At 44.1% G+C, this 18,367-nt stretch overlaps 2 protein-coding genes across 2 annotated transcripts; one reads left to right on the forward strand and one right to left on the reverse strand.

Annotated features, from left to right (window-relative positions):
• The first annotated feature begins 673 nt into the window (after positions 1 to 673).
• pold2 (polymerase (DNA directed), delta 2, regulatory subunit) lies at positions 674 to 5,313 on the forward strand. The gene is made up of 11 exons (XM_036527746.1): positions 674 to 738; positions 1,300 to 1,525; positions 1,643 to 1,764; positions 1,884 to 2,007; positions 2,380 to 2,494; positions 2,913 to 3,111; positions 3,524 to 3,604; positions 3,884 to 4,041; positions 4,174 to 4,301; positions 4,407 to 4,508; positions 4,944 to 5,313. Exons 2-11 carry the CDS (start codon positions 1,309 to 1,311, stop codon positions 5,102 to 5,104), a joined length of 1,407 nt encoding a protein of 468 aa, XP_036383639.1. The 5' UTR covers positions 674 to 738; positions 1,300 to 1,308; the 3' UTR covers positions 5,105 to 5,313.
• An 804-nt stretch (positions 5,314 to 6,117) lies between these two features.
• On the reverse strand, positions 6,118 to 16,812 carry LOC118776636 (adipocyte enhancer-binding protein 1-like). The gene is made up of 17 exons (XM_036527104.1): positions 16,759 to 16,812; positions 15,948 to 16,004; positions 13,829 to 13,903; positions 12,327 to 12,436; positions 11,640 to 11,779; positions 11,340 to 11,424; positions 10,198 to 10,342; positions 9,915 to 10,000; positions 9,548 to 9,671; positions 9,279 to 9,475; positions 8,989 to 9,168; positions 8,449 to 8,643; positions 8,241 to 8,391; positions 7,405 to 7,544; positions 7,082 to 7,181; positions 6,581 to 6,788; positions 6,118 to 6,481 (listed from the first exon to the last, which is right to left on the reverse strand). Exons 2-17 carry the CDS (start codon positions 15,991 to 15,993, stop codon positions 6,217 to 6,219), a joined length of 2,247 nt encoding a protein of 748 aa, XP_036382997.1. The 5' UTR covers positions 15,994 to 16,004; positions 16,759 to 16,812; the 3' UTR covers positions 6,118 to 6,216.
• Between the last annotated feature and the right edge of the window lie 1,555 nt (positions 16,813 to 18,367).

Here is an 18,367-nt window from a genome sequence, read left to right on the forward strand (position 1 = left end):
ATACATGGGTATTTACAAGGTAAGTGGTCAAAATTTTCATAATTACCATCAGTTTAATGGCAAAAACATTCACTCTGAGTTTTGTGTTTGGGTTTAGTAGCTCTAGTATTCTCAGGTTTTGCAATATCCTCCTGTAGGCCAGACTGTAACATAAAATAAAAGGTTTAACATATGAGAGGTTTGCTGGTTTTCATTTACTTTACATTTACATTTATTCATTTGGCAGACGCCTTTTTCCAAAGCAACTTACAAGTGAGGTAGACCTACAACACAAGCAAAAAACCATAAGGATCTCAAAATTAACAACTGACTGAATCACCGACAAAAGATGCCTAATCAAATTAAAACATAAAAATAAATCAATACATGAATCTATTTTCATTGACCCACGTCATATTCAAATCTGTGTAAGTTATTTTCCAAATATGATTTCAAACGTTTCCTTGTGCGTTCGCAAAATAGCCTACAAAATACCAAAATCTAAAATATTTAAACATAGCTACCACGATGCATAGGGAATACCACAGCTTTGTATTTTGTATATACTTTTGAATAATAACAACAAAGACACTGAGATGATAACAATTAATATTAGTTCACTTGACCTCACCAATATGGCGTTACTCTTCTTCCGTTACGACTTTCTGAAGTGAAAGTTGAGGGGTGACGGGTTCAGTGTTTGGCGGCTGGCGGCGGGAGAAATTGATGTTGTGTGTGTACCTTTGATAAAACGCATAGGTAAGTTGCGGATTTTTCGTCTCATTTCATACTACGGAACAGCTGGTAAGGTTAAGTTTACCTAGCTAATGCTTGCTTTTCACGTTAAAGAATGGTTTGGCATAAACATGTTGTTCAGGATGGTCTCAGGGCATTTCCAGGATGTAGTTTGGTGCTAAACAAGCTAAGATAACATTAGCTAGACGTGGTACCACAGGTAACGCAGTGCCCGTGCAACTGGCTAGTCAGATATTAAGTGTATCATTAAGAATGGGTTGAATCATTACTGAGAAAATTCTTAATATTGTTTTCTGTAGACTCTCTCACAAAATAGCTAGCTGGGTGTCTTCGGGATAAGTTTTGGTGTGGTTAGGATTATAAACTGCTGTCACATGTTGAATTGAAACGTTCCAGTAGGCAGTGGGCTATATGTAATGGTCTGGATAGTGGGTATGGCTTTTACTCCGTGTACTTTAAATGGATGACAGCTGAACTGTTAGCTGCCGTCAACGTTAATCTTAGCAGATGGCGGTGGTCAGTGGTGACACCTGTATTTATCAGCCTTCTTTTGTCTGCCGCCAGCCTTTTGCCATGTTCTCAGACGTCAGTGCCCACAAAGACAGGACGCTTCTGGGCCCACCTGGATCAGAGTGCCCTGTGTTCGATCGAGTGCGCCCCAGCTACTCCAGCTGTTCGGACCGATATAGGCTTGGGGAGCGCAGCTTCAATCGGCAGTATGCGCACATTTACGCCACACGGCTGATGCAGATGAGGGACATCCTCACCGCTAGAGCCAAGCAAACATGGGGTGAGCTCAGTCTCTCTCTCTCTCTTTTTTTTTTTTTCTAACTTTGTCAGTCCACATTATTGCCCCCCCCCCCCCCTCCCAGCCGAAGGTTGTCAGAATACACCACTTTAATTTCAGGTGCAGACATACCAGTGAGAAGGCTCTGTGATCTTCAGATGGGGGAGCAGTGTTGCATTGTGGGTACCATCTTTAAGCACATGGAGCTCCAGCCTTCCATCCTGAAAGAGATCAGTGAGGAGGTGTGCAACTTTGGAAAAACTTTGTTTATATTGTATAAAGATGGTTTGATCTGATGTCAGTTCCCTTGATTTGTCTGGTTTACCCGTGCCTCCTCTTCTGTCTGTGTCTGTGATCTCAGCATAACCTCCTGCCCCAACCTCCACGCACAAAGTACATTAGCCAATCAGATGAGCTCATACTGGAAGATGAGCTACAGCGAATCAAACTAGAAGGAAACATTGACACGCCAAAGTTTGTCACAGGTGTGTTACTGAAAGTCCTCTTTATACCTCTGTACATCTCACTAGGTATGCTGAGAAAAGGAAGATTGAAAAAGAAATGGCAAAAAACTTGTATCGTCAGACATGTATCATCAGTGGTATTAGCATTACATGTTTGGTTTTGTTAACAAGTGAGAGTCATCTTTTGGGTTTATAAACCAAATTTCCAGTTCTTTCGTGTGTCTTGGAAATCTGTTGACATCTTGTATATCTAAAGAGCTTAGGTGTCTGTTCCTACACTTTAGAGTATAATAATGTGTACATCTTGTCTTTCTTTGTCTGTTCAGTCATGAACAGTTTAGGACATTGAGGTGGAAAACCCCTCTCTAAACTCCATTCTCCTTTCAACCTCAGGTAGCGTGATTGCTGTGTTTGGAGCAGAGAAGAACGATGGCAAATTCACAGTGGAGGGTTTCTGCACGGCAGACCTGCCCCTCCAGGCAGCCAGACAGCCCCTGAGCTGTGACCGGTGAGCCCCGCATTGCTATGCTGTAATTTATGTTACATTACATTGCAAAACATTCATTTAGCAGACACTCCTGTCCAGAGCAACTTCCAGCACAAAAGAACAGAAGTATTTCCATTCAAGTTGAATGAGCAGCAGTATTAGACCAGGCTAACAACACTCTCAGACCAGTGAGTGTGAGCATAACACTATTCAAGCCCTATCACAGGTTAACTTGTGCAACCTGACTAGACAAGGGAAGCCAAGTGTACTGCCATACATCAGTCACTGGATCACAGAATCCAAACCAAATTGCAATACTACATGTAAAATTCATTGCAAGTACTACAAATAGCAGGTGTTTAGGGGCCAGGCTGCTGAAGAGGCTGTAGAGGGCTAACGTGTGCTTCTCTTCCTTCCTCCTCCTGCCTGCGTGTGACAGGTTTGTGCTCCTGGCCTCTGGGCTGGGTCTCGGTGGCAGCGGCGGGGACAGTTTGCTAGGCCTGCAGCTGCTGGTGGACATGGTGACGGGGCAGCTGGGTGATCAGGGCGAGCAGAGCGGGGCGGCGCAGATCTCCCAAGTCCTGCTGGCTGGGAACCTGCTGAGCCACAGCACTCAGGACAAAGACTCTGTCAGCAAGGTGAGCGAGGCGCTAGGGGTGTCGGAACGTGATGGAATATGTGGCTCTACCCTACAGGAGGACTTACTCACCCAAGCCCTATGATTGCGCATTGCTCCTGGTGTAAATTCAAATATATTTTATGGATCTCATTACATTACATTACATTCATTTAACAGACACTCTTATCCAGAGCAACTTCAGCATAAAAGAGCAAAAGTGTATCCATTCAAGTTGAATGAACAGCAGTGTCCACCAGGCTAACAACATTTCCAGACCAGTGAGTGTGAGGGTAACACTGTTCAAGCCCTACCCCAAGTTAACTTTTGCAGCCTGACTAGACAAGGGAAGCCAAGTACACTGCCATGCATCACAGTCACTAGATCACAGAATCCAGAATCCAGAATCCATAATGGGTCTCTTCTCGCTTCAGGCCAAGTACCTCACAAAGAAGACGCAGGCGGGCAGTGTAGAGGCCATCCGCATGCTGGACGAGGTGCTAGTGCAGCTGGTGGTGAGGACCCCTCCACTCCCATGGATTTGAGTAGAGGCCTGACATCTACCAGGCCTTTATTATGTCATTCAGATTCTTGCTCAGAGAAATTGCTCTCTTTAGTTTACCAGTGATCTCTAATTGAACTATTGTATGATCGTAGTAAGAGTTGTAGTCCTGTCTGCAATGCTCCTAAAAATGACTTAATGGACAGTTTTCGCAGGGAATGTTAGGACGTATTGCTTGTCCACAGTGATGAAAGCTGGCTCGGTGTTCTGTCCTCCCCCCTCTGTTCTGTAGGCCTCTGTGCCGGTGGATGTCATGCCAGGCCAGTACGACCCCACCAACTACACCCTCCCCCAGCAGCCCCTCCACCGCTGCATGTTCCCACTGTCCACCACTTACCCCACCCTGCAGCTGGTCAGCAACCCCTACCAGGCCGACATAGATGGGGTCAGGTGAGCAGCAGCCCCAGTGGTGAGGGGGGGGGGGGGGGTAATTCCATTCTTCAGGCATTTAATACTGTGATTCCAGAGGGCTTACATGCCTTTCAACCCTGACTGACCCCCTTACTCCCCCTGTTATGCCAGGTTTCTCGGCACGTCTGGTCAGAACGTTAGCGACATTGCAAAGTACAGTAGCATGGATGACCACTTGGACATCTTGGAGAGTACACTGAGACTCCGCCACCTGGCTCCCACCGCGCCTGATACACTGGGTAAGGAACGCAAACCTGTGGTAGGACGTCCTTCAGTGATGGCTGAGTGATGCGATTGGTCTCTTTGGTGACCTTTTTTTTTTTTTGTCTTCCATTCCCCCAAAGGCTGCTATCCCTTCTATCAGAGTGATCCCTTTATACTAGAGGAGTGCCCCCATGTGTACTTCAGTGGAAACGCTCCCAGCTTCCAGTCCAAGCGTATCACAGGTAAGCATGGTTCTGTACATTACAGGACACTGGTGACCTCAGTGAATGCTGTGCAGTGTTCTGCCTGAGCCACTCAAATGGAAAAAAAAAAAAAAACTGCCTACTACTATTTGTTCTGCAGTACATACTAAATATATCTTGGTCATTGTTTCCATTGTCATCACCACAGTTGTAATAAAAGCACACTGGTAAACATAGGTGTGTACTGGCTTCTACATGTGGATGCTCAAACAGACGTCCAGAATAAGCAATGATGTATTTTCAAGTATCTTTTTCTTAAAAATATATGGATGTCTGTCTTATTCTTGTGTAGATGTCCTCTTTTCCTGTTTTAAATATCTTAAATTTAAGGTGCCTGCCAGTTTGGACCATGTTGTTCTTGCTCATGTTAATGTTGGTTATCGGACTGAGGTTCAGGCTGTTCTCCGTTTCCAGGTGCAGACGGACAGGAGGTGCTCCTGGTGGCCGTGCCTGAATTCAGCCGAACGCAGACCGCCTGCCTGGTGAACCTGCGCACGCTCGAGTGTGAGCCTGTCAGCTTCTCCTCGTTCTCCACCGAGGACGACGAGGAGAATGAGATGAACATAAGCCACTGAGACAGGATCGGAAGCATACTCCCCAGGGTCCAGCCAGCACCCGCCTTACACTCCTCCCTCCCCAGCACCGCCCATCTGGGTGGACCATCTGAAGCAGGAGACCCAGAGGATCCCCTCAACTCCTGGGCTCCCCATCGTGATCAATTACCTCATCTGCATTTTATGTTCGTAGTAATTCCTCACATGAATTCCCACACTGTCTGTGTTTCAGCTTGCACATCGTCACAACGAATGCTGTGTCATACTTGCTCTGGCTTCCAGTGAAAATTGGATCACTGGTCCAAGCACTTAACTGTTTGGAACTGTACGGTTCAGATTAAGTCTCCAAACACGGATAAGCAAACAAATGTTTATTGAATGAAATGCAAATTCCTTTGATCAGTCATTTCAACTGGAGTGTTTGAGAAACCTTGCAGATGTTTTCATCTGTTAACTTTAAACAGATGGAAATGCAAAAATACACGTTAAAGAACTTTTTTCTTGTCAGTCTGTCTTTGCTTACAGTGGCAAAACAATGTAAATAAACTTAACTCTTGCTTTTTAAAAATGAAATTAATTGTGGGCTGTGAACTTGTCTCTTTTGTTGGGGAGGTAGGATGGCGGGGAAGGGGAAGGAAAGGATTTTGCTACTGAATAGTAACTTCATTTCTGCCTCAAACAGTTGTTTTAAGCTTCTGTTTTTGACTACTAAGAGGGTCTTTGCCAGTTTTTTAATCAGACAAGTTTCCCACAATTTATTCTAAGTGCATTTATAAGGTGGTATTTATTAAGCACATTCCAGGAGAAGGCTTCTGCATATCACCTTTAATGAGAGACATTCTTCAGAGGAGCAAGAGGGATAGCTGCCCCTCCCAGCTCACTGAAAGTACCATTTTGCAGCTCACCCAGCATAAAGGATGTACACTACATCCATGAACTTTCTTAATGTAACAAACATTTTAAGATATGTGCATCTGTAGAAATGTGAGAAAGTTGCTTTATTGTGCTTTCTTTAAAGATCTTGGAGTGGTTGCTTTACTCTTGGGACACTTTATCAATGTCCATAGCTGATGGACTAATAGCAGAACTTTCTCTTTGAGATATGCAGAAATGTGAGTGCATGCTCTTAGTGTCTAATAATCATCTATTTTGTACTCGAAGCTGTAATCTGGTGTAGCTTCGGTGTAGACCGGCTGGGCGAGCGTGGTAGCGGTGGGGTTTTCCTCGTAGACCCAGGAGTCGTACCAGGAGGTGGTGCCCTCGGTCAGGAGCTCGGTCGTGGTGGTGGGGGGAAGGGTGGTGGTTGTGGTGGTGGTTGTGGGTGGCACGGTTGTGGGTGGCACGGTTGTGGTGAGGCTGGCTCTCAGTCTCTGCTGGCGGAGTCGGCGCAGGCGCAGTAGTCTCAAGCGGCGCAGGCGCGTTAGGCGGGGGTTGGCGCCGTTCGTCACGGCTCCGTACCCGTTCGGGATCCTGTTTCCTGTCCCCCCCCTGGTCTTGCTGAGGAGCCGGATGGGCTTGTTGCCGTTGAGGGCCATGATCTCCCGGATGCGATCCCAGTTCGACTTGCTGAGGGTGAAGCTGCAGGGGGTGGCGCCCGCGTCGTAGCCCACCACACACAGCCGGGTCAGGGGTGAGTAGCCCTCTGCCCGCACTGTCACTCGGTACTCACCCGGGTTCAGCAGCCGCCAGTAGTCCCCAGTGTCCGCTGGAGGAGAGAGGAGGAGTTATCTGAAGTCATCTTTTGTAACCCTCTATTGCAGACATTATAATAACATTGTTGGAAAAAGTCTGATATAGTTTTTTGACATAAAATGGACCAAGTCATCTCAATGAAAACAAATTTTAGAAAAAAAAATATATATATCGGGGGTTAGTACTTTGGGGTATGTTACTTTGAGGTAACTGTGTACCACAATAGGGAAAAAATGAAAAAAAAAGTTTTTCTGCAAGTATTCAACAGATGCGTTCTGCAGAATCCAGTTTAGCCAGTACACTCGCCTGTTTTGACATCGTGGTCCACCCCTTCCACGGACACAGTTGCGTTGGCAACAGGGTTGCCATCACGGTCCTTGACCACACCCCTGATCCCACGATGCACCTGGCAAGAGTGCAGAGCTGTGTCAGGATCCCACTGCAGTACACATCCCTCCTTCTAAAGATAATACCCCTTTTGAAACAATGAAATGTTAAAATTGTCCTTTTTCTTGAATTTGCAAAAAGTTATGGATGCCTCTCAAAGAAGTGTATTGGTGTTTTGTCCCAGAGGCTCAGATCAGTAGTTATCTAAATGCTGGTTTGACCTGCATTTATTTAGCTCCCACCTGCTCCATGAACACCAACAGGGCCTCGCGGTTGTTCTCCCATTCCTGGGCCAGTTCACTTTCATGGGGGAACTTGTCACAGCCAAGGAAGATGGACAGCTCAAAGCAGTTGGTATGCAGGTAACTGAAGTCATTCATGCCTGCAAAAAGCAGGTTAAGCAATCATGAGCATTACTGAAAAAACAAGCAGTGGATAATTCCGCTTTATAATCCATTGTAACTTGGATATAAATTAAGCAAGACCGATACTGATACAGACTTCTGTCTGTAATAAACAACCGTAGCCACTAGAGGGAGTCCTTTATCACTAAAACAGCTCAATGCAGTTGGGTTGAGTGTAAGACTTGACCTTGTGTGTTCTGAGCACATGATGCCTGAAATAATGTCATTTATGTTACAGTACCATTTGGGGAAAAAGCAGTGCTGAAAATATTTTAAAATAAGTCAATTTCTAGTGCCATGGCACTCAGCTGAACTTCCCTCATTTATCAGTTTTTTCATCTTTTATTGTCACTGTAAACCTTGACCTTGTTTGGAATTATCTGCTCAGCAGATTCTCTAATGCAGGGGGGTTTGTAAACAGTAGCTGACATTTGTATGTATCCATCCCTACAGATGGATTTTGCTGGGTACAACAGCGGTCTGAGAATGAAACCGGCAACTTTTCTTAAGCTCACGTCCTCAACCACTTACACCTGATACTGTCCTTCTTCCCTAGCTGAATTCATCATGCTGGGTGACTAAACAACAGACTGCCAAACTGCTAAATGCAGCAGAGTCCTGAGATCACATTAAGATCTCAATGAACAAATCCATAGCCAGATCATTATACTCACTTCCCTCAACCGGCTTCCATTTTGCACGGTTGACGATGCCCTGCCCGCCGGTCATGTCATCGGTTTGACAGGAGCTTTGGTAGGTCATGGTGAGATGGGTGGAGGCATAGGAGATGGCAAGCCAGCGGAACATGGAGTCGTCCGGTGACTCCTTCAGCTCAACCTCGTTCTCGTGGTGGTGGTGGTGGTGATGGCCCCGCCACCACGCCTCTTCCTCGTCCTCCTCCTCCTCCTCATACTGCCGTGCCCTGCGTCTGCTTGCCCCGCTCTCAGCCTCCATTTTGGGTGGCCGGGCCATATCGAAGGGGTATGTCACGACCTTCTCCCCTCCCTGAAGGTTTGCCCCCAGCACAAAAGGGTGCTTCTCCATCCATGAAATGATGGCTCGTGTCTCCACAGCAACCTAAACAACATACAAAACTAGATATGACTAGCTTGCTTATCTCTGGTTAAATGTGCAATATCATTTCCCTGTATAAATGATTGAACGTTATTTCAGCATAAAGTTAGCTGATGAGGGGTTGTACATCTCAGAGCATATTAGTGTTTGACTGAAGGACCAAGCTAATAATGCAGTGTGACCACGTTAAGCCGATAACGGTTAACCAAGTCACTGCAGAAATGGCTAAAATTGTATACTGGAGAGGGGCTGATCCATAAAGCCTGTGGGTGTGGTTTTGAGGCAGGTCTTGAGTGATCGTCTGAGCCCAATCACCCACATCCTTGTTTCTCATCTGGCTGCACATACCGAAGCATTCTCTGACAGGAAGTTGTCCGGGATGGGGATGTGGTGATTGGCCATGACACGTGGGACCCAGCCCCTGTCCTCCGCACTCCACAGAACACTGTTGAGGTCAGGGAAGTTTTGGAAGATATCATAGCCCTCTTGTGTCCAGTGGCCCACTCCCCAGTTGCCCAGCTCAGAACCCTGATGAGCAGAGGATACAACAGTTACAGAGAACACAGAACGACACAGGAAGAAAACACAGAACAGAGCAGATGAAATGGAGGCTTGATCAGCAGGAAGGGTGCTCTGACCGTTTCAAAGGCCAGCTCGTAGGCGTCCGGGTTCAGCGAGGGAACCAGGTGGATGCGTATGCCGTCCACCAGGCGGCGCACTCGAGGGTTGCCATCGTTGTACTCCTTGCACAGGAACTGCATCAGAAGGAGTAGCAGCTCCCGCCCCAGCACCTCGTTACCGTGGAGACCGGCCGTGTAACGAAACTCCGGCTCACCTGACAAAGGTAGGAACAACGTCTCAGAATCATCACATTACTGCCCAATGAATACATTGATATCCCCCTTACCTGTCTCGTGTTCCCCAGGGTTGTCAGAGATCTCCATGGCATAGATCTTCAGCTCCTGGTAGCTCTTGCCCAGGCTGTAGATTCTGGTGATGTTGGGACACTCCTCATTGATCACTTTCATCATCTGAAAGAGCAAGAGTGACAGGTTCAGGATGGTTTGTGTTGTGTTCTATCTATTTAATTGTACAAAGTATGATTTTTCTGAATAGTTTACTCGAAATTCAGATCAGACTAACAACCTGCATGGCCTTCAAAGGCATTGTTCACCATTTGATGCCTAACAGGTGAATAGGGGGCTGAAAGATTGGGGGTGTCAGTATTTGGGGGATGTTGCCTACGAAACTGCACCTAGAGAAATACACCTCACCTGTCTCATATCTTTGTAGTTGTGATGTCTGAAGTCCAGGTCCTCCACTGGAGTGACTTCATTTTGACTATAATAGCTGTTTACATCTGAAAGGATGGAAACACATCAGGCTAAATCAAGCCACACACCAATCTAAACCACAAATAAGCTAAAATAAACCGGGGCAGATGTTTTGTGGGACTTAGATCAGGGTGTTAGGTATCATTACTGTCTGAAATCAGGTTATCTAAATGTGCTACAGGTTACCAACTGATGGCGCTGGCAAAAGCAGCAGTGCACTCACCCTTGATCGGACAGCCCATCACTTCCAGCCTCATGCACAGGCTGCCATTCCAGCTCTGAGGCAGAATGCGAATGTAGCGTGCCACCACCGGCTCCACAAACTGGGACAGCACGGGCGTGTCCTTGTCCACATTGCCGAAGAACAGCTGTGAGCGGAAGAAGAGCAGGGCACTGTTTTGAGTCACTTCTCTTCCCCAGGAGAACCTGGAGAACACCACCTCATGCAGCAGAGGGTTAGGTTGAGACTTGGGGCAGCAGTGGGAACTACCAGGGTGCATGCTCAGGCTAATGAGTTGGTGGGTTCAAAGCCAGGATAGATCATGGCCATTGTTGGTCTGCCCAGCAGACAGATGTTTAACACATGTCTGGGAAGAGTCAATGTGATGTCACTATATTTTATTAACAACAGGTGAAAAATTTATACATACATACATACATACATGTATACATATATACATCTACTCATATCAGCATTTTTATTCTGACAAAGGCTGTTGCTGAAACACATTGATTGTGTACTCCGCTCATTAAGATGAAGGTTTTTCATATTTCTCCGGGCTCCTTCAATCCTTTTATATTTTTTAAATTTGACCTACTACAATAAATGGGATATTCATGGTTCAGCCTCAAGCCATTATTTACAGGTACCTGTGATAGTGCTTCAAGAGTCACAGTCCAATCACAATGGGTAAATTTCTCCCCTTTCTGCCTGTCCTTGCCCTTTCTGGGCACCTCAGCCCAGAGTGTGGCATGTGGAAGGCCAATCATTAACAACTTGACTCTTTTCATATAGGGATGACATATGACGTCAGCAGGGCAAGCTATGCTATTGTAGCTTTGGGGAAAGTAATTCTCCTTCTGTAAACCATCCCAGTAATGAAAAGCCTTAAATGAGTCAGCAATTACGTAAGATATACAATTCCACATTCTTGCCTTCTAAGCAGTTCTGCTATAATTACAGTACTGTAGCGCTGTAATTAGGCACATTCATTGCCCTGTGGTCATCATCAGGCATGCTGCAAAATGGCCTCATCAGACTGAGCTATCTGGATCACTCTGGATCACATGGCAGAGACCTCAACACAGATTCACATTGACGATGTGTTCCCCACCTAAATCAGACCAACAAACCAGACTCCTCACCCACTCAGAGTAGCCATCGTGGAGCAAGGTCCAATCCCGACTGTCATTGCTGAAGGCCACATAGAACGTGGAGACAAAGTCATTGCTGGAATAAACAGAGTCAGACATTTAACAACAGCCTTGTTACCGCACGCTTTTCCAGAGGTGAACAAAGTGGTATACATGACAGAAACAGACAACTAATCATCCTGTCAATACTGGAGCCATACAGTACAGGCTTTAAAGTAACTTTTGTAAGTGATATTCTAAGATCAATCAACCTATCTTGAGCTACACTGGTGAGGGACTGAGGATTCTTACTATATTTGGGAGTCTCTGCCCTGGGTGATGACGCCAGTGAACTCCGTCTCTTGTCGAACGTCCACCTCAAACCAGTGCTCCCTGTCCTCGCTGTCGGCACACCAGGCTCCACCATACATGTCATTCTCATCGTGCGTACCCTGTGAACCATTCATGTTTAGAACAGCTTTGTTTGAAATGAGTCATGGTGGTACAAAATGTCAGCTCATCTGTCAATAAACCTGTCATTCAGGCATGACAGAAAAACTGTTGCCATGAGGTATGTTACAGGAGGAGGTTAATGCCATGTGTACCAGATTGGTGGTTATGTCAAGGTCATTCAGAAAATATGCTGAAAGTACAGACAAGTCAGCTTCACTCTGTGCTTACTATCAATAGCATTAGTATTGTTAAAAATAATCGTGGTAAGATGTTCAGAGCACATCTTCTTTGCAGTTGATTATGTGCAGTCTAAAGAAACACATGGCACTGAGGCAGGAAGAGAAGTGAGTATTAATCTAGATCCCTATATACAAGATCAGGTGTTGAATAAATTCCTGAAATTTGTCAACATGTACAAATAATTTTTTGCAACATTTATTAAGACATTTCCCTTATAGAGCCTGTAAAACATATGCCTCAAAAATGTATCTCTGGAAGGCTTTGTAGTGTCTCAACATGCACATGTGTCCAGGTGTGGTTGTGCACCTGCATATTGAGACGGCCTCTTTGAGGGCCAAACCCATGGTTTGCCACAGAGGAAGCCAGGAGCTGATCGTTCTCAATGCGATGGGATTCCAATCCGAGTGGGGGGCATTCTGGGAAGATAAGAAAATGAGTGGGTCCTACTTTAGCTTGGAGATTCAAACTATAAGAATGAGAGGTTTCTTCAAAATTGAGCTGGATCATAACCAAAATGAAAAATAGCCTCTGGTCTTCAGAAATTTCTGCTTCATTAACAGAGGAATTTACCACAAATCTGCCTGATACGTACAACTTATTTCAACACATTCCTTCTACTTCTGCACAGACAATCAGGCACAGATAATCAGACCAGACGCAGAGATCCAAGCATGTCTCATCAACTCTCAGAACAAGATAGAGGTTAGCTGAGTTTAATTTTACAGTCCAAACTTTCGTTCTTGTATGCCGTTGTGTGCACGTAGAGAGAAAGCTATGCTATTACGGCGAGCAGGGCAGGGTGTGGAGCCAAATACAACACTGGCTCTTCCAGGGTCCAGACATGTTTTCTCCTTCTGGGGTGGGGTACAGCACCGGCCACGGCCAACCTGGAATGACTGTCTGTACAGTTGCCTAGATCTATTACCGCCAGCGTTCATGCATCCCATATGCATCAAGAGAGCAAAAACTCTGGAAAACACCTGTTTTACAAAGGCAAGGTGACAGGAAATTTCTACTGTATTTGTAAGCTAATAGATATGATAACTATAACTGATTATTTTTTGTCTGAACATCTAATGGATCTATCGGTTGAAAATGGCAATCTCAGAGTTTTTGGACAGCCCTTGAGTGTGTGATCCTTGGAGGATGACAGCCAATGTCAGTCTGTCAGAAAGTATTATGAATCTGACACTACAGTTCCCTGCAGGTTCACTAATTGTCTTCTATTTTGGAAACTGCTTTTGATTCAACTTTTGCATTAAGCCAAATTTTGCATACAGTACAATGAAGGCAGAGTTGTGTACAGACACCATGGAGACAGTGTCATGAATGTGGACTGTCTGTTCAAAGCTATTTTTTAATATTCAAATCATGCACTGTTAAATAAGCAAAGCTGAGTTGCCAAAAGAGATCTATTTTCTAACAAAATTCACTTCTGAGTAGACTTTTTAATAGCACCAAATGTATCTTCCATTCTCTTACAGATCTAAAAGAAATTGTCATTAATTTTTAAATAAAAAAAAACCCTCCAGGATGGATCAGAAACAAGTCATCTGCTGGTGAAACTTTTGTCTTTGCAAATTTAGCATGAGGAAGGAAGACTTAAGACTGAAGAATTGATGAAGATTTCCTCTCTCTTACCTTGTTATATTCAGACAACCATCATGATGGCAACAATTTTTTCTCCATCTCCAAAAAATGAGGGGACATGGATTCGGATGCAGCCTTGATCAGTCTCAGTACATTTTCTGAGTAAGAAGAGCTGACCATTCATTTATGAATTTGAATACTTTGGTGTCTTGCCTTACTTTTTGGTTCAACGAAGACAGGAGGCTGTCTCTCTTTTTCCCTCTCTTCCTCCTCCAACTTCTTTCTCAGTCTTTCTGTCATGGGATATAATGGGAAAAGCAGAATGTGATTAATGTGAAGTCATCCAATCTGGCAATAGTGTTAGGCACATTTGTTCTGTAAAGCAGCACCAGTATTTCCATACTGTTCAATTTCTGATAATTCCTGTTGCACGTCCAAAATGTTATATAAGTCATCATCACATACATTAACATCATTCCTTTTCAACTGCCAACATTAAGGAACAGTATTTTTATTCATTTCTAATTTGTTATGACATGTGCAGCATGTAGAGTGATTCGTTGTTTCCTGACACTGTGTTTTGATGTTGATAGTCAGCCCCCAGTTTCATTGGGTTTATGCCCGCCATGGAGCAAGTTATCTCTTGCCAGTTTTCAGCTTTGTCATGCTGGTATTCCTGTATGTTCCTCATACATTGGTGTTGTGCTTAGGCGGAAAGTGTGAATGTGAAGTGAAAGGAAACCCTTCAGTATCTCAGCAGCTACGCAGTTATTATGTGACATGCGTGAATGAGTAGACAGCGTCTATGCAACTGTCCAAGGCTGAAGAACCTGACCATCGCAGACGTGTGTTGCAAATGAATTAAAGGATGAATACCTCTAGCATTACCCCCAATTGTGTCAACTCCTGGTTAATATATCTGTGGTATTTCTATTTCAGAACATCTGTTCCTACATTGCACGCCCATGCCATTATGTAAAAGTGTGATTAATTTCCTATGTTCTGGAAAATTCCATTTCATTGACAGAGGACTTGGGCAGAGGAATCTGAGACATTGTGTGAAGCACATTCTGAATTTTTCTTCTTGTTTTGCGTGTGCTTTGTCTGCAGTCTATTTAGTCTGCATTAATGCCAAAAGAGGTGTATGTGAAATATAGCTCAGAGGCCGAATACAATGATGTGTATAATGACATGAGAGACCTCAGTTTTGGAACAGTGCATGGTGATATCAAATATTAATATAGAAGTTGTGTTTTACCTTTCTTAATCCAGGAACATAGTGATCAGATTGTTTCTCAGTAAATGTAAGACAGACCATGGCATAATATAATCCCCAAGGTAGTACAACTCCAACAGCCAAGAACTGAGGTGAAATCATTTCTACTCCTACCAAACGCAGTCATATGGTGGGAACAGTATTGCCACGCCACTTAGTTGGCTAAAAACTCTCTGTCTGTCTCCATTAAATGTGTTTTTCTATCCTAATGTGAGGTGTCATGTGAGACGGCCAGTTGTGTGCTGTCATGACTGCAGGTCTAACACACACACACACATATACATACACACACACGGCCTTTGCACAACCCTCTGTTTCCCACCCTGTGCTTGCGGGATGGCTGTGAATACACAGATGCTTCATCCAGTCCCTACTCTCATTAACGTCTCCTGCTGAAGACACCATATATCTTCTTCCCAGCAACTCGATGATGCCACACACAGGAAATCCCACAGAGATTATGAAATTAAACCTCCCCTCTGCTGCTTGCAGCGAGAGCGAGACACGTGGCAGCAGCTGTTGTTTTTATTGTATCTCTTCCTTTTTTCCTGTCTTTTTCATTCCTCTTCTCTCCCATTCTCTCTGCATTCTGTTCTCCTCAGCCTCCCACTACCCCTCTCCTTCTATCCTCCCACTTTTGCTCTTATAAATTCAACTAAATCTATCATCCATATACCAATCCATCAATGCTTCCATGGCCTTCTCTTATTACTCTCTAAAATGCCGATACTTACAGCTTTCACTAATAGTTTTAATGGTTATACCAGTGTGTGATACACCTCATGTCTCATATTACTCTGACATATGGGCACGGAATAGACGGATGCGTCTACATCATCGATTCCACCTCTGCTTTCTTCAAACTTCGTAAAGCCACATGCTGTCATCCTTTTTTATAATCAAAGTAAATGACCAAACTCTGAAGAACTGGCCATATGTGTTGTAAGGTGGCACATTGTCAATCATAGGAGCATTACTTTTGTAAGTAATGTGAACAATATTCTGTCCATTAAGACATTCCTCCACCCATGCAGCACTCAATAAATGTTTTTCAGACATACCTTTTTCCTCCATTTCTTTCCTTATCCTTTCTCTCTCCTCCTCCATCCTCTTTGCAGCTGTGAAACAGAGAGAAGAGTGCAGTGAAAAGGGCATGTTTATATCAATATATAATTTAATATAATAATATAATTAATTTATATAATTTACTGAAGAGGTTTTCTACAAATATCAAATGTAATGTTTGTTTTGTTCGGGCGGCAGTGTAGCATAGTGGTTAAGGAGCAGGACTCATAACTGAAAGGTTGCTGGTTTGATCCCCGCTGAGACACTGCTGCTGTACCCTTGGGCAAGGTACTTAACCCACAATTGCCTCAGTAAATATCCAGCTGTATAAATGGATAACATTGTAAAGAACTGTAACCTATGTAAGTTGCTTTAGATAAAAGCGTCTGCTAAATGAATAAATGTAAATGTTTTGCATTTAAGCTCCCTGTAACACAGCTACAAATGTGGACGTGCAGGAACTGTGGAGGTTAATATGTGGATCTCCTGAATGGCACTGAAATTGTTGTTTTGCAGCCTTTAACATCTTTTGCCAAGGTCTTCTTGCTTGCAGAGTATTACTAATTCAGATCTGTCATGGAGATAACAGGCCATGTAACTGGATTCCCAAAAGAGTTCAAGAAATATTTATGTTTCATTTTTATTTGTTTTTCCATTCTTTTCTTAGTTTACAAGGATATGGCATTTATTTTGGTACTAGGGCCAAAGTTTACTCTGACTTATGCGTGTAATGCAGATCAGCCAGACTCATACCCACAACAGCGCCAGAAAAATGGGAGAGATAGGGAGCGGGTGCCAGGTACGTACTGTGTTCATAGTCATAGTCTTCGTACCACAGTCCTCCATATGGCGGGGGAGCAGGTTCCGCTGAAACCAAATCACAGACCAGGAGTAAAGCATTAGAAGAATCCTACACTCATTTTTGGAGGAAAATTACAGAGCGGGGGTAATCTCAGTGCAGGTCCTCTTAAATCATTCATGATTACCTCAAAACATAGGAGAGCCACTACGCTGATAACATACCGTATATCTTCCACTCCCTGCAGAGTTGCCTACTTTGATCCAGATACCACAACAGAAGATAGTGTAGTAGGAAGATTTATTTATTTTTGTACTTATAAAAATGGCTTTGTCAGCCTTCTATTTGTGTGGTTGCATGTTTAATTTTGCATATGCAAGAAGTGTAATTCTGAATGACACGATCGCTCAATCTTTTTCCAAGTCCGACAGCTAAAAACACAGCCTTGGAACTCCTCAGCTGCTCTCCTGAATTAAGCTCTCAGATATTTTAAGTTTAAACTTCAATCATTCTAACAGGGACTGTAGCCACATTCCAAATTGTTAGTGCAAGTGGAATCATTTCTCTTGTTGGGAACAGCAGTGAGAAACCAGGCCTTTCAAATATGGGTTTACTTGTGACAGGATAGTGCCAGCGTTCTGTGGGGATGACTGCCTTGCCATCGGGGAAAGGGAAAGGCTCAGGCACTTCATCTGCCACGAGGGGAAACAAGACAATGAGATTAGGGTGGAGTCTTCAGAATGGGAGGTAGATGTTCTCCGACAGTGCCAATTCTCTGAGTGTCTGAGAACTGGGGAATGGATGAGAGGGACACAATTTACAATTTATGATTTCAAGACGCCTGAAAATGCAGCATGCTACGTGGGCTGTTACGTGGATGTAATTTACAAATAAGCAGCAGTCCCTAATTGATTATTATCTTTTTCATCATTACTTCTTAATTGTGTTTCCACCTTTACTCTCATAGGATCTGCTGTATCTCATGTCCACCAATCAAATGCTCCCAAACCCTCTCAAATCAAACCATTTCCCATTCTCCATTTTTCAGCCATATGAGCATTTTAACAAAAGTTATGGATTCAAACGTGCATCTGGCATCCCAGTAGTCATCATCATCCTCTTTAACCACAGTCTCCGTCACTGTGTCAGGGTACGTTGGTTCCACTGGTTGCCAGTAGGTGTCCTCTGCAGGAGACACAAGGCAAAGAGGTTTAAGTGCAATTTCCTGCAGAATTAATTTGCTACTCAGGAGAAATTTTACTTTGTTCCAAGCCAGGCCACAGCAGGTAACGAAATGCCTCAGGAGTGGAGTAATGGGTATGGAGTGATTTATACACTCAGCATTGTCTTTACAACATTAAAGTGACACACTCCATATGGGCTGTTACGTTCTTGGAAGGATGTATTAGGCAACTGCAGTGCATCTGATTATAGATGGCTGCTCTCTCTTACCGTGATCTGGGTAAGGGTAGTCCTCCTTCTCAGTTACTGTGGGGGCCTCTGTTGAGAACACTGAAGAAACAGTGCTGTTTTAGTTATAAACACTTGACAAAATACATATCAAACTAAACTCCAAGTATGAATTTCATTTTCATATGCGTTTTCAGGTCCTTTGTG

This window comes from Megalops cyprinoides, chromosome 4 (assembly GCF_013368585.1).
Source record: "Megalops cyprinoides isolate fMegCyp1 chromosome 4, fMegCyp1.pri, whole genome shotgun sequence".
Classification (NCBI taxonomy): Eukaryota; Metazoa; Chordata; class Actinopteri; order Elopiformes; family Megalopidae; genus Megalops; species Megalops cyprinoides.